The 26214-nt window shown below is 49.0% G+C and overlaps 2 protein-coding genes across 7 annotated transcripts in view; one reads left to right on the forward strand and one right to left on the reverse strand.

Moving 5' to 3' along the window:
- EEF1AKMT1 (EEF1A lysine methyltransferase 1) overlaps positions 1-2569 on the forward strand; it is a 23936-nt gene extending 21367 nt beyond the window's left edge. For all 6 annotated transcript variants that reach the window (XM_044381687.3, XM_026492970.4, XM_026492966.4 and 3 more), the window contains exon 5: positions 755-2569. In XM_044381687.3, the coding sequence (XP_044237622.1) occupies positions 755-891 (137 nt within the window). In that variant the 3' untranslated portion in view covers positions 892-2569. The remainder of the gene's footprint in view (positions 1-754) is intronic.
- Positions 788-26214, reverse strand: IL17D (interleukin 17D). Its single transcript, XM_026492972.4, has 3 exons — positions 24638-26214; positions 23981-24276; positions 788-6881 (listed from the first exon to the last, which is right to left on the reverse strand). The coding sequence occupies exons 1-3, from the start codon at positions 24650-24652 to the stop codon at positions 6563-6565; spliced, it is 630 nt and encodes a 209-aa protein (XP_026348757.1). The 5' UTR covers positions 24653-26214; the 3' UTR covers positions 788-6562.

Raw genomic sequence — 26214 nt, forward strand, 5'->3', positions numbered from 1 at the left:
ATCCAGTTTGCCTAAAGAAGTGTGCTTTCACTTGGTGCTGAAAGGGATTTAGGGTGGAAGTGAAAGCAGCCCCCCCCCCAGGGTGTGTCCAGCAGAGACCTGGTCCGCACAAGGTGTGGCAGTAGAAAGGAGGGCGGGGAAGTAAAGATACACTTCCAGATCAAGGTAGAAGAGCTTGCTATGCTCAGAATGTGGAGGAAAGGGATGAATCCGGGCGAGTCCTGGGTCTTCAGCCTCAACTGGCTGGAGAAGCGCTTCCTGCAATGGGATGTCCGGGAGAGGTGTTCCCCCGCCCCCAGAAGTGTGTCCGCAGCGCTGGCCATGTGCCAGGCAGTGGGTGAGACACGCGGAACACTCAGCCAAAACTTGTGCGAATGTATTCCCACGAGTTTGCAAGATCAGGTATTACTGAGAAAGGGGGGTGTTCTGACTCAAATTTGGAAAATACTAGCTCTTAGTAATTATTTTTACTTTCCTTATGTTACTTTGTGGAATATAACTTTATTTCTAAACTTGTCTAAGTGTCTCAGTTTTGCAGAGGTAGGAAAACCATTTATTAAATGAAAGAGTAGGTAATTTGCAAATGTGTTGAAGAAAGTAAAAAGGGATATAAAGAATTGACCTTCCCCCGTATTTGTTGAAGGATATCGTCAACTTATTACTGCATGTATTCTAGTCTAGAATCCCTCCACTGCTGGCAATGGCTGTGTGGTTGGGATTTCAGGCTTTGGGTTCACTGGGTTTGTTCCTTCAGGTGCCGTCATGGAAGAAGAGGCAGCAAAACTTCTTGGCGTGAAGATGTGCAAGTTTATTCCAAAACATACCCGAACCTTGGGAAACGAGTTTCGCTGTTACGTGAATTATGATTCTGGGCTAGACCGTGAAATCTAAATGCAGATAGTAATATAATATGGTAAAGGGTCTTGTGTGACATTTCTCTTATTATTTCCTTGGTGGATTGAAATTTATAACCTCCTCCCCTCCCCTGCAAAGTGGGGCTATCCCTGGCCTAATTTTCAAAATGAGGAATACAACATCTCATTATGAGTTCCTTATTGCAGGCACCTCTCTCGGATGCTCTTGCCAACTTGAATGCATGGAATTATGGTGGGAAGAAATCTTAGAACCTACCTAAAATCTGCTCTCCTCACCTGTACTTCGGTAAGAAACCGAAGTACGAACAGCTTAGTAGCTTGGCCAAGACCTGAATTAGGACCTGGGCCTCTGCCTCAGGCCATCCGCCCCCTTAAAACGGGCCTATTCTGACTCTACCCAACGGACCACTGATTCTTCACAGCAGCTTTCCCGGGGTGTCGCAGGACTTGTGCAGGGGCCTGCCATCTGCTCCAGCCCCTCAAGGAGACACAACTGGCCTCCATAAGAGAAGTTGATAATCCTTGGAACCTTGAAAGCGTCCTGGATCTTTCCTCTTCGCGCCGGTTCTTCGAGGGATGACAGGACGTAGCCCAGGTGCGCTCTGTGAGCTCAGGCCTCTGTATCCTCAGCTAAAGCCACAGCTAATGCTCCAAGCCCCCTGAGAAACTGACAGTGCCATCCGCAAACCAAACACTACAGCAAAAAGGAGATGAGAAGCATGCTGACTGCTCTATTTCAAAAATTATTCATCCTTCATCCACACCACAGATACCTGCAACTTGGATGGATTTCAAGGGCCTTGTGCTCAGTGAAAAAAACCAATCCCCAAAGGTTACATACTGTGTTTCATTTATGTAACCTTCTCGAATAGAGAGCAGATTGGTGGTTGGCAGAGGTCAAGATCGGGCTGGGGGAGGAGGATAGGTGGGACGAGTAAAGGGAGATCTTAGGGAAAATGGAACTCTTCTGCACCTGATCGTGCAGCGGGTACACACAGCTCCACGGATGGCGTGACACAGAACACGCATCGCGCTCGCACACAACGCTGGTGAACTCTGAGTGAGGTCTGGGCGGTGCGCAGTGTCCAGTTCCTGATGGGGAATCTGTGCTCGGTGAAGATGTTCTCATTGTGGGCAACTGGGTGAGAGATACACAAGACCTCTCTGTAGAATCTTTGCAATTTCCTGTGAATCTGGAATCATTTCAAAATAAAAACTTTAAAAAGAGGGAGTTAGGAATAACACTTCCCCACCTCAGATGACTTCCTTTGCTAACAAAACATGAAGTGCCAAGCAGAGCTTTATTTTCTCTCTGATGTGCTGCCAGCAGGTTTCCACAGAAGCGCTCTGGCTGCCCGGGTGCTAGCGGGCAGCAGTGGGCCTGCCGTGGACATGGAGGGGGAGCAGGATACTCGTGTCTGCTCTTGAAAATCACAGTCTGTGGGGTGGTTACTGCGGCGAAAACCCAGCCTGTCCTGGGGAGCCTCGTGCCCAAGCGCCAGTGCTCAGGAAATTGGGGGGCGGGGGAGCTTGCTCCTGTCTGTTCTTTCTTAGCTCTCGATGGTCCTACTTTGGGATAATTTTTAATTTACTTTAAAAATCACTAGGTACTTTTATGAGACATTTATATTTTTATCAGTATATCAGCACCTGGCACATATGACGTATTCAATAAATGTTTGTTCTTTAAAAAATACCCCTACCTTATTATTTCCTCGTGAGTCAGTTCACTAAAAATCACCTAGGCCAGTAACAAATTTTAGTAACAAATCATGTATGGAAATGTCAATGTAACTTAGGAACTGTGGGCAAGTCGCAGCCTAGAAATACAGAATGGTAGTCACCCTAGAAGTCTAGCGTTTACATGAGGAAGAGAAACCTTATTTCTTCGTGCAAGGTGGGGGAGGGAAGGCTCGGAGCTTGACTCATTAAACATTTAATTACATTGTTGTATAATAAGCAGCCCACATGTGTTTTATTGCTTTGGACCCCTTGTGATTTTAGCAAACCTGTGTTCACATGGGATCCGCTCCTGGATCTCATAAAAGGTCTGCCGCTCCGCCTCTGCGACCCTCAGGAACAGGAGTTGGCTGCCTGACAACACGCCGGGCTGCCGAGCGGACGGGGCGGGGGGTGGGGGGTGTGCACTGCACGGCACGCGTGGCACAAGCTTTCTGACTTCTTAGGAGGCAGCCTCACCTCTTACACCCAACCAAAGCACTTAAAACTCAGAAGAATATTGTAAGAGACACCTTTTTAAAGTCCTTGCTAATTCAAAGATTTGCGCTGAGACACAAAATAACCATAGCATGAGTGGAAAGAGAAAGGATAATAATTTCTGTGTTGCTGATAATTCAGAAGTCCATGCAATGACTTAGCGGGGTCGTTCGGGGGTGATGGGGAACCCCGACAGCTGGAACAAATGCCAGAGTCACTTGGAAAGCCCATTTCCCATGGGAACGACATGCTCTTCCCTTCCATTCCTCTCTCAAATGACCCTCTTCTCCCATTGCCTTGCTGAAAGACCTGCAGCAAACCGAGAAGTTTGGGTAACGTCGACCCCTGAGTGTGGAACTGTTGGCATTTGTGATGGGCTTTGACTGCTATTCCCAAATGATTTTGTTTTTATCAAACAAGCATACAGTGGAAATATTGTCAGTTAGCTGGAAAAAAGCTTCAGTAACCAGCAAGGTACGTCCATCCCCAGGGTTGCTCCGTAGCTCTCCCGAGAGGATTACTTGAAGGAAACATCAGCACCATGGCACTGGGGCAGGAGAAAGGAAGCCGTGAAATCCCCACTGGCGAAGTGTGCTGCTCTGGGAAGCCGGGTCGGAAGTGGCCAGGTCAGCGCTCACTTCACTGAGGAGGGGCTGCTCCTCAGCTTGGGCTGGCAGGATGTTCCCCCGATGGTTGAGGAGCACAATAATCACCTCTCTCTGCTCCAAAAAACCCCTGTAGTTTTAATGAGGGAACAAAACTCTGTCCCCAAAACTCTTATTATTCCCTGAAACAGTCTCTCCCCAGACTGCATCACCACCCTCTCCCTCCAGCATGTACCTTTTTTTTCATGTTTTTAATTCCTGTTAGTTAACATTCACTCCAACATATCCTATCTGGTCGCTGCTGCCTAGTGATAGATTTTTTAAACTTTTATACAAAAAGTCATCTTAATGATCTAGCCTCGCTAAAGCAATAAACCTAATATGAAGAAAGAATAGCTTGATACTTATTTTCAATGTAGCTCACAAATCATTGGGGCCAATATGTTCTCAGGCCTCCTGTGTGCAGGCGCTGTGCTTTGCAGGTGGTGCTCAGTCCTCACAGTGACGGGGGGACGGGCACCATCCGTTTACAAGGGCCAGAAGTGTGGCTCAGATTCTCGGGCAGCACTTCCCGTGAGGAGCGGCCCGCCATCGCTTCATTGTGCTCTCACAGCCAGGGCAGGGTCGACTCTCGGCTGAGACGGAGACTGCGCCTGCCTCACAGGTGGCTCCCAGGGGCTCGGTGCCTGGAACAGGGCAAGTGCTCAATAAATATTAAGTGGATGAATATTCCATTCAGAGAAAACACACAAAGAAAGGTTGCCTTTCTGGTTCCATAGAATGGAAAGCTAAATTTCTTCTGCGGGAAATGTGTTACCTTTTCACAAGCTAATTAGTTAAACTAATAAAAATAAAACCATGATATTTTCCCCAAGTGTCCACTCTCCTTAAGTCTATTCTCCTCTGATGTTTGCACTATTAATATCTGAGGAGTAGCTGGAAAATGTTACCCTGCAGTGGCGATGACTGGGACGATTACCCAAGCCACTGGTTTGAAAAGCAGTTTTTCTTTTTAATTTATGGATTTGATGTTATCTTCGAGCTAGCGATGAAAGACTGCTCTGGACAGGAATGTATTCCAGGTATGCTACCACTCGTGATACCTTTTTTCCTACACACACCACTCCCCCAGAGGTTGAATGCCGAAGTAAAATTTCCCAGATTGATTTTACAGAACCATCCACAGCTAGCACTTTCAATTTTGAATGTTTGAATATTTGGAAAACTGGATTTTGCTCGGCAATGTATTTTTCACGTACAACTTCTGTCAGTACAAGTGGAAAGTTCTCTCAGTGAACCTTCCATCTAGGTCAAACTAAGGCTGATACTTGGTAACTAGGGAGCTAAAGCTCTGTTACTGACAACTGAAGTTTGAGGGTGAAATACATATAAATAAGGGACACTTCTTGGCTTGGTTGGGGTGTCACACAGGAGAAGAGAGACTGACTTTGCAGGAGTTGACCTTTCAAAGACCAAATCAGATCTCAGTTTAAACTTCAACCATAAAATTAAGATAAAGTGAAGACGAAAATAGTTCCCTCTAAAAATGAGTTGAGCCCATCAAAGCCAAGTCCAGAGAGAAGTGCACACAGCCAACATGCCCTTCACCTACAACTGCTTTAATGATTTTAAAAAGAACTTCGCACTTTTACAAATAATTGTGTTCAAGGACAAACTTTCAGCCTACAGAAGAGAGTACGGTTTTAGCTCACATTGCAGGATGTAGAAAAAGAGGCCCCGATACTGATCTCTGGAGAGTGTAAGCTGGCCTGCTTCTCCTCATATTCGGCTGGTTCCTGAAGCCCTTGAAACTAAGCTAAGACTTGGATTCTTCTGAGAATTGGCAAAGAAAGATAGCACATTCCACCTCTCACCTTATCCCACCACCTCTTATTTGGCCCCACTTACTTTCAAAAGTGAAAAAAGCGTTTAATTGTATACATCTGTGGCCATTTATATCCTCATGAACAAACCATGTTTGAGGTTTCTGGAATCCCTGGCCCGTGTGGGGTGAGCTAGGCCTCCTGTGCTTCCCTTGTATTCACGTAGCAGCCTATGAAGATCTTCACTGGAGGTCACATTCAGCCCTGTCCATTTTGTTATGGTCAGCAACTGGGGACAGGCTGAATTCAGGGACTTGGGCCCCAGTGCCAGCTAAAAAGTTTGAGGATTCCAATTGTGCTTCTAAAAAGTCTTGCCAGAGGAAGTAAAAACAGAACGGTTATAAAATACTTATATGTCAAGTAAAAAAATTTTAATATACTCAAAATTCCTAATATAAAAATAGTTTCTGCCTCATTGAAAACATTGAACAAAAAAGTAGGTATTCTTTTTTAAAAATAACATTTCTTTTAGAAGCACCTATCTACTACCTATCTTGGGGAGGATCGCCCCTCTTCTCAGAGCGTCCTAACAGCACGCGGCACTGCGGCTGGGCGGTGGGGGAAGGGTCTGAGCCCGGAGGACCACGGAGGGAGGATCACGGAGGGAGGATCACGGAGGGAGGATCACGGAGGGAGGACCACGGAGGGAGGACCACGGAGGGAGGACCACGGAGGGAGGATCACGGAGCCACTTCTCCGCGTGCCAGGCTCCAGCCACCCTCGGTGGGCCCTGGCCCTACACTCCCTGCCCGCTGCCATGTACCCGGGCAACCTCCCGGCAGCCTTCACCGACCCTGCGCTTTTGCCTAAAAGAAAACCAGGGGATGGTGCTGTGTGTGAGTAAGCCGCCAACCAGGCTCGGTCGGAAGAGCTCTCCAGCTCAGCTGTTTCATGTACTCGTTCGCGTCTTCGTTTTCGCTCCCGGGACGCGGCTGAACCAGCCGAGCGCTCCAGGGACAGGGGCCTCGGACAGCCGCAGGGCTCAGGGCCGGCCCGGCTTGTCGCCGGGGCTGAGCAGGAGCTTGGCGCCCGGCTTGTCCATGCTGGAGTTGGGGCTGTCCGCCTCCTTCTCGGGCTCGGGGACGCAGGTGCAGCCCACCGGCACGGTGACGTACTCCTCCACGTACACCGAGCGGCCGCCCGCGCAGGCCGACGTCCGCCGCAGGATGACGGTGGGCATGTACACCGGGGCGCTCCGGAAACGCAGATCCTCCTCCCCGAACAGCCCGGTCAGGCAGCCTCTGCACAGGCAGTAGGCCTCGGGCAGGTACTTCGGGTACCTGGCGGGGTCGTAGGAAATTCTGCAGGGAAGAGAGCAGGCTTTAGTTCATGCGTTGGGGCAACAGGAACACATCGCGTGCCGAGTGACGGCAGCTTCTGTCATCAGAAAGTGTTGAGATCACTGATTAATGGAGCAGAAGAAAGGTGGGGCCCAGACAATTCTTCGCACGGTTAGCTTCCGTGCAAGATCCTAACTTAAACAGGGGCACCATGTGGCTTTGCTGTATGTTAAATGAGGACAGTTTATAGCTCTTGTTAGGCCATTCCCTAAAAATGCTTTCTGTGCTAATATACATAGAAAAGTAAAATGTATCTGTTCACGTTCATGACTGAAATTCATTGGCAAAGTGAAGAGATGTACAATGAAGTATGTTCAGACCCTCCAGTTACACCCTGGCAGAGGCGGTAGGAGACACGTGGGAGGTGGAACGGCGGGTCAGCGAGCCGCATGCGCACTGACGGGTGACCACACGCACCCACCAGAATATGAGACGCCGTCTCTGCTTCCGGCCACAACTCCAGCCCTGAGCCCCAGAGCCGTGGTTCCTAAGGCCCCAGATCTGCCTCCCCTCCAGACACTGGCCTCTGCAGCCCCAGATGGGGGCACATTCACCAGGGCGCTGCCCACACCAGTCCCCAGGAAGGGGCCACCTCCGCAAGAAGCTAGCTGGCCCAGGTGCCAGACGGTGCAGACGCCGGCCACCTGGCCTCTGACACAGCTATCAGCAAAGGCAGCTGCAAGACATCTGTCCAGAAGGTCACAAGGTGGGCCCTGTGTCTGTCAGGGCCTGCGTGCCTTCCGGGAAGGGGCCAAAGCCATGCTGGGGAGGGCAGGTTGGCCAGCCTGGGACATTTGAGAAGTGAATGCTGGTTTAAATGTGGTCATATCCATTCTCCTCCAAGACTCTCTATTTTCTAGTCAGATGCCAAGAACCAATGTCGACACCTACAAAACAGCTTGCTGCCACAATGCCAGGGGAGTCTAGGGCTTGGCTGGCCGGATGCCTCCCTGGGAGGAAAAAAAAAAAAAGCAACACCTTCAGACAGGACTCTGCCCTCTGCCACTATCCCCTGCAACCAGCCAAGAGGTCAAAGCTGTGTGTGGTCACTAATGGAGACCCAGGGCTCCTCCGTAATGTCCCCCTTAAACAAGAAGGGACTGTCCCCATTTCTCATGGGATTGCCATGACCCCAAATTCTCATTGCCATGAGTCTCCCCACTTAAAACACGTGCAATCCTCTTACAAATGTTTCTCTTTCTTCTGGAGCTGAGTCTTAGGGACCCTAAACTCTTGGAGTCAGAACTCAGGACTTCTAACCTCTCGAGCAACACACACACACTTATGGACCCACAATGTGCCAAGCCCAGGAGGGCCTCCAAAAGTGCTATGCCAATGGAAGCCTATGATATAAATTTTTAAAAATGATGTATGCCTAGAGGTTTTTACAGCCAAAAACTTGAGATGTGTATGATCTCTCATCCAGGTTTCTGGACAGCAGAGTGTGGCTCCACAGAGAGGGACAGTGGTCCAGGCTGGCCTTCACCCTCCATGGCTTGCGCAAGTTTTATGTCCTTCAGGAGGAAACCCCTCTCGACTAGTTCTTTCATATGTCCTCATCGCTAACATCTAAAATTCATCCACAAAGTTAAGAAATTTCCAGTTAAGAAGTATGTTTGGACCATCCAGTTAAAGAAGGGGGATTAGGGGGCTTGGAAAAAGTAAGTAGAGACCAGTGGGGTGTCCAAAAGAGCTGAGGATTTCTTGCAGAAAGGAGTTAACAGCTGATGGATGGGCAGTGCTGACTGGGGCCAACTGTGGGCATATCGGGTGGGGAGGCAGAAATGGACTTGAAGCATGGGAGGGACAGGGTTGTTACACTGTTTGGCCAAGAGGTTTCTCTGTTGAGGAGTTCATGTCAAGAGGCAAGTGTTAACTCTTAGTGGCAGGATGAGGGGGGGTGGCTCCAGATGTGTAAGGAGAGTACAAGGGTTTCTTTTTCTGTTTGGATCCAACATCTTTAGACATTGTGGACTGAAGCCTGATTGGGTGGGGAAGAGTCTAGAAATGGTTATCTTCAAGCAGCAACAAATGTACTCACTGCCAACTACATGCCATTTACACAGGACGAAAGAACTCAGGGAGCCATGCCTCCCAGAGCACAGAGCTGGGGTGCCCGCCCGGGCACAGCAGTGAGGGGACTGGGTAACACCTGCCACACACAGACAGAAAGGAGGCCAGTGAGGCCAGGAGTCAGCAGTTAAACTAGAGGACCCAGCCCAATCTGCCACTTGAGCTTTCTAAAGCCAAGAGGGATGTTTGCAAGTCCTTCGCCACTGTTTGATTGTGGGGGATGAGGTCAGAGGAAAAGTCAGCAGTGACTCCATGGCTTCCCGTCGGGGTGACCAGAAGAATGGGAGTAGCAATGGTGGTGGTGGGGAGCAAGGAGGCCTCAGGCCTGGGGTCCTACTGGTGGTTGAGTGCTCAGGCACAGACACCTTCACCTCCCTTCTTGCTGTTGTACGACAAGGGCAGAGTCAAGGGTGAAGGCTAATAAATGTTATGTGCAAACAGGAACAGGGCGGGGTGGGGACTGTCTACACAATGTAAGTCATCTCTGAAGCCAAAACATTGAAATTTATACTGATTTTGTCTGTTCATCCTTCCCTCCAACATGAGCACAAAAATAGTAGTTGAAAATATTTTTTAAGCTTCTCATCACTACTTTTTCCTCAGTTCTGCCGTCAGGAGCTTTCGGAACATAATGAGCTCTATTCTTGCAAGGACTGATAAAGCTGTCCACCCTTACCATTCCAACTTTTTCAACCTCCTCTGTAAAGCCTTGTTCCTACCCCCCATCTGGGGTATGTGGAGGCATAGTTGTGGGGGGACAAGTCAGGACAAATCCAAGCTCCTTTGCTTTGCCTTCAAAGGCCTCCACAGCGTGGTCCCTACTACATACCTTTCCAGCTTTCCCTCATGGTCTCCTCGCACATCCTAGCCTCAGGTCATCCCAACGTGGAATGTCCCTTGCACGTGCTGCAGCTAAGCTTTTGCTCAAGATGCCCTCTCCCCAAAACCAATATCAAATCTTGCCATATTTTAAGGTCCAATTCAAATCATTAAGAGTTTTCAAATTTCCTTAGCCAAATTCATCCTCTTTATCCCCCATATTCTCATAACACTTGGTGCCTGTGAGATAGGGCTACCCTTTTTCGATGTTTTCCCCTGGGAGGGAAGATTCAGGGCTGTATTTTTACTCATCCTTGTGCCCTAACATGAGAATAAGAGTTTGGTAGATGGTGAGCTGGTAATGGTGAGTCTGGACTCCACAGCTCCCTGTCCTTCATACCCTTAAGTCCATATAAAGCCCTAACTTAAAGTTTGAAGGAAAAGGAATTTATACTATTCCCAGTCACCTTCAATATTTATTCAGCAACATCTGAGTGCCAGTGACGTTTCAGGCAATGAGGATAGAGATAAAACACAGATCTACTATCCAAGGACTCACCATCTGGGGGATAAATGTACAGAGAGTTCATCCAGCCCTGGCAACTGGGAAGACTTCTGGCAAAGGTGGTTCCTGGGTGGATTCATCCAGATAAGGAAGGGAGAAAGGGCAGTTAGGACAGAGGGCAGGGCCGAGAGTCCAGGGACCATGTCAGTGTTAGGAACTGTGGCACAGGAGGGGAACTACAAGATGATGCTGGGGTCATCTGTGGAAGTTGGGTCGTAAGGGGCCTCAAATTCAACATGAGGAATTTGGATTTGACCCTGACGGCAATGGGGAGGACGTTAAAAATGGAAGTGACCCAATCAGATGGAATTTTAGACAGATCTTCCAGACTACAGAGTAGAAGATGGTCTGGAGCCCAAGAGACAGGTACTGGCTGAAGGTGGAGATTTTAAAAATTATTAGCATATCGATGGTGATTAAATAAGATCACTCAGGAAAGTGTATGGAGAAACACAAAATGAAAGACAGGGAAAACCAACTTTTCTTTTCTTTTTTTTTTTTTTTTAAAGATTTATTTATTTTAGAGAGAGCAAGGGGAGAGGCAGAGGGAGAGGGGGAGAGAGAGAATCTCATGCACACTCCCCACTGAGTGTGGAATCTGATGTGGGGTTTCATCCCACAACCCCGAGATCATGACCCAGGCTGAACTCAAAAGTTGGACACTTAACCATGCTTCCGGGAAAACCAACTTTTAAGAGAGAATATGTCTCATTGTGGAGACTGACAGAATCAGCAGTGGCACTCCCCGAGGCCAGGAAGGCAGACGCTTAAGAGCGGCTGGCCAAAAACTGGAACTGATTGGGCCAGTTTCCTGGAAATGCAGTGACAGAGGAACCCGTTAAATGGCACTATGAGGATATGACCAACAGCATACAGAATGCTGGAAGTTCAGCACGTGTTTGTTCCAAGGTGGAAAGGGAGGGAGGGAACCCAAAACAGCACTGAGTAGAGTGACACAAGTACTGGGCACATGTGGCATCGCTGACCTGCTTTACACCCACTGTCTCTGTGCAGTTGTGAATTTAGCAACTTTTTACTTGCATGTGTCTCCATTTGGATGAAAACTTATGGTTGCTTAAAAAAACATATCAAGCCCAAACTGAGGGATATTCCACAAAACAACTGACTGGTACTCTTCAAAAGTGTCACAGTCACAAAAAACAAAGAACTGAGAAACTGTTGCAGACTGAAGGCAGCTAACGGGCCTGACCACCAGAGGCCCCGTGTGAGCCCGGGGGAGGTCCTAGGACAGACAAGGGGCGTTAGTGGGCCTGCTCTGAGTAAGGTCTCCGGATTCTAGGGTTATTAGCAACAAACATTTCCTGATCTTGATAATTCTGCTGAGTTATGATGCTGCCATTTGGGGAATCTGGGTAAAGGGTACATGGGAATTCTTTGTACTAATTTCACAAAGGTTTTTGTTAGTTTGAAACTACTTCAAAATGTAGACTTAAATAATGTAACAGAAAAAATAGAGAAAAAAATTGCAAAGTTTTTTTTTTAAAGATTTTATTTATTTATTTGACAGAGAGAGAGACAGAGAGAGAGGGAACACAGGCAAGGGGAGTGGGAGAGGAAGAAGCAGGCTTCCCGCTGAGCAAGGAGCCCGATGCGGGGCTTGATCCCAGGACCCTGGGACGCTTAATGACTAAGCCACCCAGATGCCCCAAAATTTCAAAGTTTTAAAAAACCACTTATGAGATAATCAGGGAAATTTGGGAACCTGACTGAATATTTGAAGATATTAGGGAAGTATTAACTTCCAGGTGTATTAATGGTATTGCATCGTTTTATTTAACAGAGTCCTTCTCTTTTAGAGATACACACCAAATACATGAGTGTACATAGACTCACATATACACACAGACACACACGGACAGTGCTGAATGTTTGTGAAGTTACAAAGTGCCCTGGGAATCTGCCAACTGGAAGGTTAGTAGCGATCATTAATTCAGCAGAAATTTTAAGCTCCCAAGGCTGGCACCGGGCAAGGGTACGGCCCCTCCACGAACACTCAAGCCAGCCCATCAGGTCAAAGCAAAGCAAGGAGCCCAGACCACTGCAAACACGCTGGAGGCTACGGCCCCAGGGAAGTCTGAGGTGGGTTTAGAAAAGGAGGAGGGCTGAGCCGGAGGAAGGAGGGGGTGCTGAGCAACCCACACCCAGGCAGGAAAGCAGGAGACCATGTGGGTAGGAAACTACCAGCAGGTCACGGCAGCTGGAATGACCTGTGCACATGCCTATGTGTGCAGGGGGCAGAGATTTAGTAAGACATGTGGGAGGTGGACAGGAGCCTTGAAGACTGGAGGATTTTACCTTGCAGATCATGGGAAGCCACGTGAGGACTGTTAAGCATGTAGAGACATGATCAGTGGATGTTTAGAAACCATTCTGGTAGTGACATAGACCCAATTACAGGACAAAATTGGGTTTGGGGCAGGAAGGTCAGGCACAGCCTCTTCTGACTCAGTTTCCTCCTCTGTAATGCTAGTGTGACCTAGGGGCATTAAAGATCCCTTTCCATTCCAAGTAACTGGGATTTATCTTTTCTATGCACCACGGTCGCAGGTAGCAATCCGTGCAACAACCCCCATTCCATCTGTTAATGAGGCAGAACGGACAGTCACTTGGATGCTGTGATGGTCAGAAGGCTCATCATCTGACTAAAAATAGCTGCCCCATCCCCACCCCCATCAGCCGGCCCCCCAGGACCAAACTTTCCACGGTCACAGTGACACTTCTGGGCTGAGGTATTAGGACAAAGAGATACCTGCCTCCCCCCACCTCTGCCCGTATGTGGCACATAATAAGAAGGCACATGCATTGGTGGTTTTCACATTCTGGTTTTATGACCAGGAAGTTTCTCTTAAAATACAAACGTGCTACCAAGGGGAGGGGGGTAGACACAATGCATATCACACCCCTGACACCCAGTATGGTGGGTACTGATGCCAGCAAGTACCATGGAAGACAGAAAGCACAAGACAGACACATTCTGAAGGACACTAGTTGGGGGGAGGTGGAGAAGAGATCAGGAGGAAAGGTCTGGAAGCCTCAGGACAGCCAGGGGACAGAGACAAAGCTAAAGCCTGTCTCCCCAAACTCCTGCCTTAAGAGTCTGCGGAAATTATCAGGCTGGAGTGCTTTCTGGTTAAAGAAAGCTACCACAAAAATAAGACATCAAGAAACCCCAACAGGGATCCTTTTCTCTTACCAAACATGGAAATGCAATCGAGTAAGAATCCTGCACGTCTGTCTTGCTCCTTGTGAGCAATAATTCTTTTGTCTACATTTTCTGCATGCTGCTCTGTGGAAGCTTGGCACTGGAACATACTTGAAACAAATCAAGTTTTCCCCTCTGATGGGATCCAAAAGTGTCCCTGGGGCCACGTGTGAAGCTTGGCTTGAGTGAGTGACAGCTGGCCCAGCTTAATCCAAGAACAAAGGACAAGTCCTCCAGGGATGATTAGAGGTGATGGAAACTGAGCTTGAAGAGGAATGTGAGTGACAGCGGAGACAGAAAAGAGCACTGCCCCTGGGACCCTGAAGTTGGTAGGAAACAATTCGAAGCGGTTCCCCAAGGACTGCCACCTGGAGAACAATGAGTACATTCCAGCAGACAGAACCGCGGCCACCCGATGTGCTCTCGAGCTGATGCCCAAGTATAGCTGTGGTATTTACTGGCACAAGCTCATCGGCATGGCTCACCTTCCCGCTTTGCAAAACATAAAATTATTTTGATCTCAAGACAACAGAGGCTAAGTATGATTGTTTCACAGCCACTCCAAGACCCCAAACCAATGGAACAAAGTTAGGGAAAATGCCTTCTCCAGTTCAGACTGGAGACCCATAAGGACTGAAATGGTCTAAGTGGAAACAAAATTGCCTTAGTAGTCCTGGTTTGCCAGATCTTAAGGACAATGAGTTCAACTCATTGTCAATTACTTTTTTTTAAAAAGTCAGGATGAAAAGAAAAAGGTGGGGGGTGGCAGGATGGAGTCAATAAGAGTCTTGAACCTAAAATTTCAGTCCTATTTGGTTACCAACAAATGACATTGGGCAAATCATTGCCTCTGTCTGGTTCTTTGCGACGGAGGGGATGGGTGAGTGACCAGGCTACTTCCTCCAGCTTCTTGATGGCAGGACTGTTAATGTGATATTTTTTATCAATGTTTTCTGCTTAGAAAGGACAGCTGTAATGCATTGAGTTTCTGAGATTCTCTAAATTAAGCTATAAAGTGCAGTTCTAAGCAAAATCCCAGTAGAGTTTTTGTAGAACTTGGCAAGCTGATCCTAAAATTTGTAGAAAGAGAAAAAGTCCAAGTATACTCAAGACAGTTTTGAAAAGGAAGGAGGGGGACTCACTTTACCAGAACAAGACCTTCTGAAACCATGGTAATACACAGACATCTAGCAGCCCTCTGGGAAAACTGAGGAGAACCAGTTTCACCTTCCCCAGAGCTAGTCCTGTGCAGAATACCCGTCTTTCTGCCCAGGAGGTGGGCAATAAAAAGAAGGCATAAACAAGACTTCCCAGCTGTGGCTGTCAGACCACCTGTGTAAAAGCCATGTGGGAGTGCGTTAGAAACACAGCTTCTCACACTTGACCCCCTGAATCAGGAGCTCCGCATGCCAACAAGCTGCCCACGTTGCTGTCTTCCTCACTTGAAGTGGGGAACCACTGGCCATCAGCAGAAGCCCATTCCACAGCACAGTCAACAGTATCTACAAAGGTAAGTAGTCATATATTGACTGCGGTTAACAGCAAACAACTGGATGACTGCATTTTCCCAAATACACCCAAATTTCATGACCCTACCAGTGTAGGACCCCCTACGCTGAGAAATCTAACTAATGCATAAGGTCACTGTTAACCAAGCAAGCAACTGGCATTGTAGTGAGGATGATCTCAATTATACTTCACTGGAGGCCCACAAATGAGCTTTCAAAACTAGTGATCACTATCCCCCCCCCCCCCAGAGATTCAGAATTCATGGTTCTAGCATGGGGCCAGGGTGTTGGGATTTTTTTAAAGCTCCCCAGATAATTCTAACATGCGACCCTGGTAGAGGCCATTGGCCTCCAGATCTAAGAGAGATAATGAATCACTGAGATGGGGTTTGAGTAACCTTCCAACCTCTTTTTCCCTTTGGAACCAGCCCCGCAGCTGGGAGGGGGATGGTTATGAGACTATGGGGGAAGGAATGGTGCATGACAAGGCCCAGAGCTGCTATGGGAGGGCTCTGTTCGCAGGCCAGGGAGTAGCCAGGGTCATGAGGACCACAGTTTCCCTCTGCTGGAAAGCTGTGGCCAGCAGCCCCATCGGCTCCACCCTTTCTCCATTCCCTAAGGCCTAAGAGAGCCAAGATCTTCAATACATGCTGCCAAGGAGCTCTGAAAAATGCTCTTCTGGCCCCTACAAGAAAACATCAGTTGTGCATTTCTCCTGAAAGAGGACATGGAAAAATCAGCCTGGGAGAGCAAAGTCTGACCTGGCATGGATGCCCTGGAGTCAGAGCCCCAGCGGATTTCACCTGGCCCTCTTCAGCGGCCAAGGAGAGCTAGGGGTCAGCCCTACCCCCAAGTGGGGACTGAGGTTGACTTTGGTGTGATCCTGAACTTGGCATCAAGGTCAGCCCTGAAGCTGAGCCAGTGAGGCAGGCTCCAGAACTGACCAGGCTCTCCTGCCAACCGGGCTGGCTCTGGGCTACTGGGAACCTGGAAGGACTCAGCCTGTCTGTCCTCTCCCTTTACTGAGAAGGAAACCAAGACACCGAAGGGTGAGGGGCTTGTCCAAAGTCTTCCAGCTCAACTGGCTTAGTCCCATCCACTGCCCTGCCTGCACAGCCAAGCTGTGAGTCTGCTCTGCAATTTGGGGATATTTAGCAGTTAGTCATATGCCTCCTAAGTGCTAAATCTACAACCAGGAAATCCACTGATACCATGTAAAATCTGTTCATCTGAGAGATCAAGGAAGACTAGAGAGAGACTCATGGCTTGGAAAAGAATTTGGAAGATAACTTGGAAAAAAAAAAAAAAAAAGCTTTCCCAGAGGAAAAGAGAGAATGAGAAATTAGAATGAAGGCCAGAATTTCTCAAAGGGTTTTATTCTTTTGTCATGGCAAATGCCACACATTCAATGCAGCTGGGAAATATCTCTTCAAAGGAAAAACATAGCTCATGCCCATGGGGTGGGGTGGCTTAACTATCTTTCCAGGGGAAGCTGCAGAATTTGGGTTCAAAGTCATCTTTGATGTGCCTGTCCTTGGGGGAGGCCGGTGAAGCGCCTATGTGCAGAAAGGGTGGAGCCCACCTTGGTCTGAAATGAACCAGCTGTTGCCATACATTGGTTATGAGGAATAATTCATACCAAAACATTAGCCTAGACTATTTAATTCTGGAAGAGTCCTTGATAGATTATTTTCTCTTTGACCTCATTAATTTAGTGAGCAGTGCACTCATTACCATCCTTCAAAATCTTCATGTGTCATTTCTGGAAGACAGGCACCATAAGGAATTTCACTTCGTGGTATGTGTGTGTTCCTTCCAGGACTTGGCCCAATTCTTCTGTTGGTATTAAGAGTACAAACATTCTATTCAGGTGAGGAAATCTGGAAGAGGTGACGATGGAATGAAATACTATCATCATCCCTGGTTACTCTAAGAATGCCAAAGTAAAACCCAGGCAGTTGAAGAAAATAACTATCAAAGCAAAACGAACGTATCTATTTTCAGAAAGAGAGACTTTAGCCCCATGACAATGCTCCATGACAATGCTCTTATTTTTACTCTGTGAAACAGTGATAGGTGCAGTAGAGCCCGCTATGCTGAGTAGCTCAGAGAAAAAAAAATCCACGTAGTACTTTGGCCAATTAAAGGTCACTTATCCATAAAAAGATTTTTGGGGTTGGGGCGCCTCAGTGGCTCATTCGGTCAAGCACTTTAAGCATCTGACTTTGGCTCAGGTCATGATCCTGAATCCTGGGATCAATATCCCTTCCCCCCCCCCCCCCCCCCCCCCCCCGCCAGTTGGGCTCATCGGGGAGTCTGCTTCTCCCTCTCCCTCTGCACACCCCCCCCCCAGTGCACTCTCTCTCTCTCTCTCTCTCAAATAAATAAAATCTTTTTTTAAGTGTTTTTTTTTCGGGGGGGGGGGTGTTGCCAGCATTTCTTAAACAAGCTGCTTTGAACCCTGAGTGTCTGCTTTTCTACAACAGTGGGTTTGGTGAGCAGTGCCCCCACCCACCCTGCAAGCTGTAACTGGAGACTTGCAGGCAGGCATTGCTTCTGCTCTGTCCGCCCTCCCTGGTCCCCTTCCCCAACCCTTCTTCTCTTGAACAGAGCAGTACCAAGGTCAGACCACAAAGAAGCTGCTACACCAGATACAGATATTCCTTGAAGGCAGACAGACTTTCCTAGTTTGTTCTTTTTTTTTTTTTTTTTTTTTAAGATTTTTATTTATTCGACAGAGATAGAGACAGGCAATGGGAGAGGGAACACAAGCAGGGGGAGTGGGAGAGGAAGAAGCAGGCTCCCAGTGGAAGAGCCTGATGCGGGGCTCGATTCCATCACGCCGGGATCACGCCCTGAGCCGAAGGCAGACGCCTAACCGCTGTGCCACCCAGGCGCCCCTCCTAGTTTGTTCTTAAGCCATTCGAATAACCTGTGGATTTGAGGCAGGATCCAGGAAAGAGTGAACTTGCTAAAGAGAATTATGAACAGGAAAGGACGCCCCGCAGTTCCAAAGATCACACCGGCCCGGCCTTCCCAGGAAGAAGCCAGGTCCCGGGTGGTGGGGGAGAAGGCAGGTTGGCATGGTGCTGCCCCCTGTCGGTCACAGTGGACGCAGCGACCCCATCGAGGCCCCCACCCTGGGAGGGGGATTAGAGCCCGCGCAACCCCACAAGGCATCGGTGTGGGGACTGCTGTTCTTAGTGCTGGGACACAAACATACAAGCGCAAGCAGGGGAAAGGGAGCATTCGAAAGAAAGATAATATTTTAAAAGGGGGCTAAGTGCAGTGGAGATAACTTCAACATTATACTAACTTCTCTCACTTTCTCTAGTTAATGTTGTACTCCCTTCACAATTTTACAAACGACATGATGAGGGGAAAGTGATGTGAATGGTGCCCTGAGAATGTACGAGGACAGCGGCAGGTTTGTGACCTGAGCACTGCCCTGGCTCAGGCAGCAGCTGGGGAGTGGACGCAGCTGTTTCTGCAGTGGTAAAAGGGAATAGTGATGGACAGTCCCCGGGGGGAAACAGGATGTTTCGGTTAGCTGAACTGAAAGGTTAGAGGAGGGTGAAGCACAAATATCCTTTTTATTTCAACCTTTCCTGATGAAAACTTTTCTAAAGTGCAGTGTTCCTAAATATCTGATGATAGATTTATCGGAACACGTAGGTCGTCCCCATAAATGGGCATCGCTGGTCTGGCCCAGGGGACAGTGGTGACCTTGTCTGGCCCACACATGAGCTGGAAGCTGTTGCTGCTGTTGCGCCCCTCTTCTCAAAAAAAGTCACCTGCTGAAAGTTCTGGTAATAGGGAGTGGTGCCAACTTGGGTTCTGCATGGGAAAATATCAGCCTATCTGATCTGCTGCCTGTGCTGTTGGACCCTCCCCCAGCCGGCCCCTGCTGCCACAGCCCCCAACTGCAAGGCCCCTCTGCCTGCGGGAGGATTTGCCCAGCTGCGGGGTGTGTGTGTGTGTGTGTGTGTGTGTGTGTGTGTGTGTGTGTGTGTGTCTCACCACCTCTTCCAGTTCCCTGCTGGTGGTTGCCTCTATTTTTAAGTCACTCGCCCTCCCCATGCCCTTTCCTCTCTCTTCTCTCTTCTTCCCTGTCCTATTACTTCTTCTTTCCATTTATTCCCTTGCTCTTCTTGCTACCCACGGAGTTGTTTATTGCAAAATAAATTTAGGTGTAGTCTCTTAAATTCACGAGGAGAAGAGTTATATAGAAAAGTAGCAAAGCCTAAAATTAAATTGTTGTGCTTAGTCATATCCTAGAGAAAAGTTATCTTTAGACCATGACCCAAAATTGAAAAATACAAACAATTTAAAAATTAGAGTATTGGTAGTTGTTTATCTTTGAGGTTTCAAAATAAATGAGTGATGTGTACCTTTAAAGCTCAATGAACCTCAGTGTTCTTACAATATAATTCTTACTATGCCAATTCGGCTTTAAAAACTTGAGCAATTACATTGATTTTATTTTTTGGCATTTTTGTTTCTAAAGCTTAAGAGAAACAAACATGATGCCACAAAGTAAACGAGAAAATATTTTTATATTCTGGAAGCTGAATGCTGCTTTTCTACTAGCACATTGGTCAGGAGCATGGGCTAGATGGATTCACATATCTGGGATGAGGTCCTGGCTCTATCATTTAATGCCTGTCCCCTCGGCCCAATCCCTTCATGTCTCCTGGGCTCATCCCTAGCACAGCTCAGCTGTGGGGGCACAAAGGCCCCTGAAAAGTGCAGTGTCTCTGCTGTCAGCCCTACAGCCTGTAAAAACAAACAACTCTCTTCAGACCAATGCTCAGGGAAAATCATGTAGCTACCTGCTGAGTTGTTTCTTCACTCTGCTGTTTCCTATGGTTGCTGAGTTTCCCTTTCTGCTTTCAATTTAAAAGTGAAGATGTTTTTGAAATCAATACCAAGTGCACATGGCAGAAAATTCAAAAGATACGAAGGAGTGAAAAGTAAGTCTCCTTCCTCCTCCATCCCCAGCCTTCCAGTTACCCTCCTGACAGGCACCACAATAACCACGTTCTTAAGATGCCCCGAAGTGTGTGGGGTGGTGTGTGTGTACATTTAAAAATAACATATGCATATGTTATGTAATAGCTTCTCCTTAACACACAAATAACACTACTGCGCCCTGCCTTGTTGCCCTCTATGCTGGTGATGGACTGGTCTTCTTAGGCAGGCTGACAGCTGCCCCATTCCTCTTTCAAACCAGGACCTGGAACTGCTGGGTCAAAGAGCGTGTACATTTAAAATGTGGACAGCTAATATCTGGTTGTGTGGATTCATACCCTCTGCTGCATGAGAATGCCTTTTTCCTCATCCCCTTGCTAATAGAGCCTGGTGGGTGCCCCCAAAATAAAGAAAGGTTTCTCAGCATCATTTTAATATGCATTTCACCTTAGGATGCCTAACGCTAGGCACCTCCTTGCATTTCACATAACTGACTCATTTGACCCTCCTGCCCCAGGAACTACACACAACCTTTGTTTCTCCCTTTATTACATCTTTTTTAAATCGGTTTGTAGGAGCTCTTTAGGAAATGAGCCCTTTGTAACATGGGTTGCAAGTATTTTCTCCCAGTTTGCCCTTGTATTTCTCTAATTTTATTTTACTGTTTATTTTGCCACGAAGAAATGGCATATAATTGTGCAGCTGAATTTATCAGTCCCGTCTGTTATGGCTTTGGGGGTCTGTAGGCTATTATATAGGCCTCTCCACTCCAAGCCTGTAAATATAATTGACTGTATTTTTTATGTGTTTGTGGTTTTATTTTTACATTTCAATCTTTCAGTCATTTGGAATTTATTTGTATATCCAGCTGGTTACTCAGTTGTCCCAACACCATTTATTGAATGGTCCATCTCTCCCTTGAAAGTTTGAAAAGCCACCTTATAATCCAAATTTCTATTTTAAATCCTATCTTATCCACCTAAGTAGTCCTTTCTGTGGCTTTCAGTATTTCTGACTGGCAGTCTGTTTCCCCAACCATCTTCCTTAGGAGTTCTCTCTGTTTTTAGCCTTACATACTACTTCTAATTCCACACTTCAGTTGCACAGGTGAGCACACTCTTCCCCCCAGGCCACACAGGTCCCACGGTGACACCAGTAAGAAACCAGTCCTGTCCTTCTACACACCGCGTTTAGGAGAGGTTTTGAGCTTCTACGTGCAATGCTTTTTCCAGTCTTCCAATGACTCGGGAGACAGTGAGAAGTGGTCAGAGGTCAGGAGAGCAGAGAGGCTGTCTCCTGGTGGGAGAAGGCAGGGCCTGCTTTAGCACCCAGGAATCTGGAGTCCTGGCCCAGTACCCATCCCTAGAAGACCATCCTTCGTTCAGAGAGTGTAAGCCTCCATTTGCTCACAGAGGGAGCAATTTCATCAGTGTTGCTAAATAATAAGAAAAGTAGTGCAGATGAAACCACCATCAGCCCCCTGATACAGAGGGAGCTCCTGCTCCCCGGCTCCATGTAGCCCCAAGGCGCCATGGGCAGACCTGAGCAGCCTAGACCAGGGCTGCTCTATGCTGTGTGGTGTTCTCTTCCATGACCTCCCTTAGCCATTCCCTCCTCCCTGCAGCTCTTGGATCTTTCCTAGGAGACACAGGTAAGGTAGTAGGGGCAACTCAATTTAACTTACTATGAAGAATTCCAGGGCTGACAACTCCTGATCTGTGCTTCAGTCCCAATCTCGCTTCTGAGACCATACTTCCACGTCAAGTTGGACATTTACATCTGTGCTCCTCTTAGGCACATAAAACTCAACAGGTCTAGCACCGAATTTACTTCCCTCCAAAAAACTCTCCTCATTCAGTTTCTCCATTTTGCTTCAATACCATCTACAACCCAAGTCAGAAATGTGGGAGATGCCCAACAGGAGGTCTTAAAAATCACTGCTGTGTGTTACTCTTCTGCCTTTCGGGTCACGGCCTAGCCTGGGAGGCATCTATTTGCCAGGAGAGCTTAGAATTCGTTAAAGAAAAATGCTGACTTGGCAGCTTCTGTCTGGAGAAGCCACGCTGTTGTTTTGAGAGACCTTCCAAGTTTTTTTAATGCTATTTAGCATATCAAAGGTATAATATGAGGTTGGAGGAAAAAATAATATAAAAGCCCACCCTTTTGGACTGTGGGAATGATGGGAAGAAAGAGGAAGAGCAAGAGAATGGAGCCACCAAAATGAATGGCTCAACATGTGTGTCCTGAGGGCATCAGATGAATGAAGAGTCAATGAAGGCAGGAGGGAGTTCTGGGCCTGACTTCCATGGTGGGAGGGAGCTCAGCCACAGTGAACTTGGTCCTCTGCAGAGTAGCCAGGAGGAGGGAGGCCCCCTGACCAGCAGGTGGAGGCTTCGAGAACCCTGGATTGATTTTAGACAAAATCAACACATTTTCTCTGCACATCTTAATAGCAGTGTGGACTAAAGCCTTAAGCCATTACACATTTTACACCCACTCCTTCTCCCTCACTCCCACAATCATCATCCACCAAATCCTGCCACTTCAGCTTCTTTAAGTAATATCTTTCAAACCGGTCCTAGTCTCACTTTTTCCACTGCCACCGCCTGAATTCAGACCCTAACTACCTTTTGCCGGAAGTACTGCACTGCATTTTTCCTTTGTCTCTCTTTGGATAAATCCGTCCTCAGGGATGCCGTCCCAAAACACAAAGCGGTCACATGACTTGCTTCATCAAAAACCATCCTACGGGATACATTTCAAACTTGTAGCACTGCTTTTAAGGCCAAATCTAGTTTCTGCTCCCCTCTGCAGCCTCTTCTCTTGCCACTCCCAGCCACACAGAAGCACACCTGCACTTGCCATTCTTCAGTCTCTTCCCCCTTGTCATAAGCCACTCCTTCCCTCTGAACCATGCTTGTCCTTGCTCTTTCACTGAGGGCTTTTCCATGTCTGTGGCAGTGTGAGGGCTCCCTCCATGTATAGCAAACTGTGAGCCCCTTGAGGATGGTGGTACTCAGCAGTAACAGCAGGGAAGGGGACAGTTATAAATGTGTGTCGGGGATACTCCAGCCACACTATTTCCTACACAAGCCCCAGAACACCCCAGCCTCCCTGCTTTGCATGTTGTTCCTTTCTTCTGAGATGACCTCTTTACCAGGCCAATCTCAGACTTTATGTCCATTCTCCAAAATACATTTCAAATGCCATTTTGATCCCCCTCATCACTTTACACTATCACACACTTAAGCTTTCCTGTCAAATCATGTTCTGCCTTGTATTATGGTTTCTTTCCCAATTATCTCCACTCCTCCCTCAGGCTATAAGCTCAGAGGATGGGCTTCTGAGGGTTCAGTACTCAACAGTGTCTGGACCACCACCACAGGCACTCAAAAAATGTCTGTAGACTGCCACACTAGAACTTCACAGGTCTCCTGTACAAAATTCTATAAAAATTAATGAAGGATCACTCGGCTTGGTCCTCTGTGGAACCCACTGAACTACATACCTGGCACTAGGTACTCAAGAAACATCTGTTCCATATTAAATAGTGAAAGGGTAAATAACGGTAAGTAGGTTTCCCTCGAGGGAGATGATGAGACCTTTGTGGGAATAAATTACTCCCAACCCACTCTCTGCATTAACTTCGCCCCTTCCTACCTGCCCTTCCTCGCCCCATCTGCCCTGCCCCGTCCCTCTCCCCAACCCACCTAGCCTCTCCCGACGGCCCCGCCCCGCCGCACCTGCCCCACCCCACCTGCCCGCGCCGCTCGCGCCCTGCTTGCCACGCCCGGCCCCGCCCTCCTCACCACCCACCTCACTTTCCCCGGCCCCACCCGCCGCACCCCACCTGCCTCGTCCGGCCCCGCCCTGCCCGCCCCACCACGGCCCCGCGGCTCACCTGTAGGCCCACGGCGACACGCTGCGCAGGTTGGTGGGCGGCCGGAAGCGCCGGTCGCCGGGCCTGCCCCCTGCCGGGCAGCTCGCGTTACGCGCCTGCTCGCGCGGCCCCAGCTGCAGCGTGTGGTGGAAGGCGCCGAGCACGCCCGCCGCCAGCCGCCCGTACAGCTGCTCCAGGAGCTCCTCGGGCCGGTCGGCGCAGCCCCGCGGCCGCGCCGGGCGTCTGCTCGCCCTCAGGGCGCCTGCGGCCCGGCCCGGCGCCAACGCCAGCAGGACGCCGACCACCAGCATCCAGACCTGCGAGACAGGCCGCGCTCAACGTCCGCGCGCGGCGGAGGAGCCCGCGCCCGCCCGCGCCCGGCCCGCCGCGGTCTGGGAGCCGGTGGGCGCCCCCCGTCGCTCCGCGGACCGTGAGGCGGGCCCGGAGGATGGGTGCTGACCAGACGGGCCCCCGAGCGCCGCCCCCGCCCGCCCGCCGCCCCCGGGGGCCCCGGGACCCTGCCCTGCGCCGGCCCGCGCGCCCCGTGCCGCCGCCGCCGCCGCCGCCCCGAGCCGGGGGCCGCACGGGGGGCGGCTGCGGGGTGCGCGTGTGCGTATGCCTGCCGGGCTGCTGCGCCCTGGGCTGCGAGTGCCTGTGACGGCCGTCCGCGTCGCTTACCCCCGCACGCGCCATCCCCCTGCGGCGGCGACCTCGACGCTCCGCGCGCCGCGCCCGGCCGGTCAGCGACGGAGCCTGCGGAGCCAGCGCCCGCGCCTGCGACGCCGGAGCCCGCCGCCCTCAGACTCACGCCCCCACACCCTCGTCATCCGCCCGCCTCCCTCCCGCGGGGGCCGCGCGGCCGAGGAGGGGCCGGCGCGGGGTCCCGGCGCGTCAGCTCTGGGTGCCGGTCGTCTTAGAACCGGACTTGGGTCGAGTAAGTTCCTTCGGGCGCTTCCTCCTCTGCGTCGGCGGGCGCGCACGGACGAGCCGGCGGCACGAGGTCGTCGCTCGGGTTCACGGGAACGGGCCGGGGCTGCACCCTGCGCCTCTGGGAGTGGAGCTCGCTTGCCCTCTGACGAAATGCACTCACCAGAGACCCCGGCATCCCACCCGGTTGTCAGGAGAGAGCCGCACCACCCGAGGCTGGCCGGCCGCCCTGATTAGCACCCGGCGAAAGTGGCGGCTGCCGAGGCGCGGAAGAGCGGGCTCCCGACTGCGTGCTGCGCGGCGGACTAGGAGGACGAGCCGAGGTGGCGGGGCCCTGTACTGGCGCTGGCCCGCCTGGCTGAAGAAGGCCTGGAAGGAACTGGCCTGCCGATCTCCAGAGCTCAAAAGTGGGGTCAACTCTGTGAAGTTAGGGGAGACAGATTTTGGCTCAGGGCAAAAAGATTCTTCTAGTAATTAAAGCTCTCCGAGAATAGAACAGGCCATCTGGAAAACGAATGAGCTAAAACCTAGAAGGATTCTGTTCTTTAGGACGACTTCCTTTTCTGAGACTCCATAGTTCAAAGAAATAAAGTTATTAGAGATTTAAAAATCTCTTTTTAATAGGGTGAGAGACGGCCGTTTCTCCTTTACCCTCAACACTCATGAAATGAACCTTCTGTGCCTCTTCTAGCAACTCAAAGTACTAAAATCCCCCAACTTGTATTTTTACGTGTGAGTGGGCATCACTTGGTCTATCACAGTGTTGGAGAATTCCTACTCCATGATATCTGTAAGTGCAAGCAGTCTTGTAAAATAATATTCTGTGAATAAATTAAAAGAAATATATTTAAATGAAGGAACTCTATATTATACTTCAAGAGCACAAAAAAACTTTCTCATTTGTTCTACAAATTAATGCTTCTTAGGTGGCAGGCTAATGAGTATGGCCATTTTACAGCAGTCATTCTTTGAAAATGGTAACAAAAGACTGATAACCAGCTGAAAGTGTAGAAAATAGGTGATTTATGCCCCCTGAATGGTTTGAAGCTTTGGTATTTGACTACCTTGGTTGTCTACAAGGTATCTGTCTACTTGATTAAGCAACATTTCAGTTGTGCTGTGTAGAAAAACAACATTTTACATGCCTTGAACATTGTGTAACTAAAGAACTGCTAAAAATCCCACTGAAATCTCCAGTTTAAGCAATTTACAGCTCTTGGTGAGTAAACATTTGTTTTGAGGTTATAAGACACTTTTTCCCGACTAATAGATAAAATGTTCATGTTCTCTGTTATCTTTCTGGTAAAATGGGAATAAAGATCTGTACT

This window comes from Ursus arctos, unplaced genomic scaffold (assembly GCF_023065955.2).
Source record: "Ursus arctos isolate Adak ecotype North America unplaced genomic scaffold, UrsArc2.0 scaffold_10, whole genome shotgun sequence".
Lineage (NCBI taxonomy): Eukaryota > Metazoa > Chordata > Mammalia > Carnivora > Ursidae > Ursus > Ursus arctos.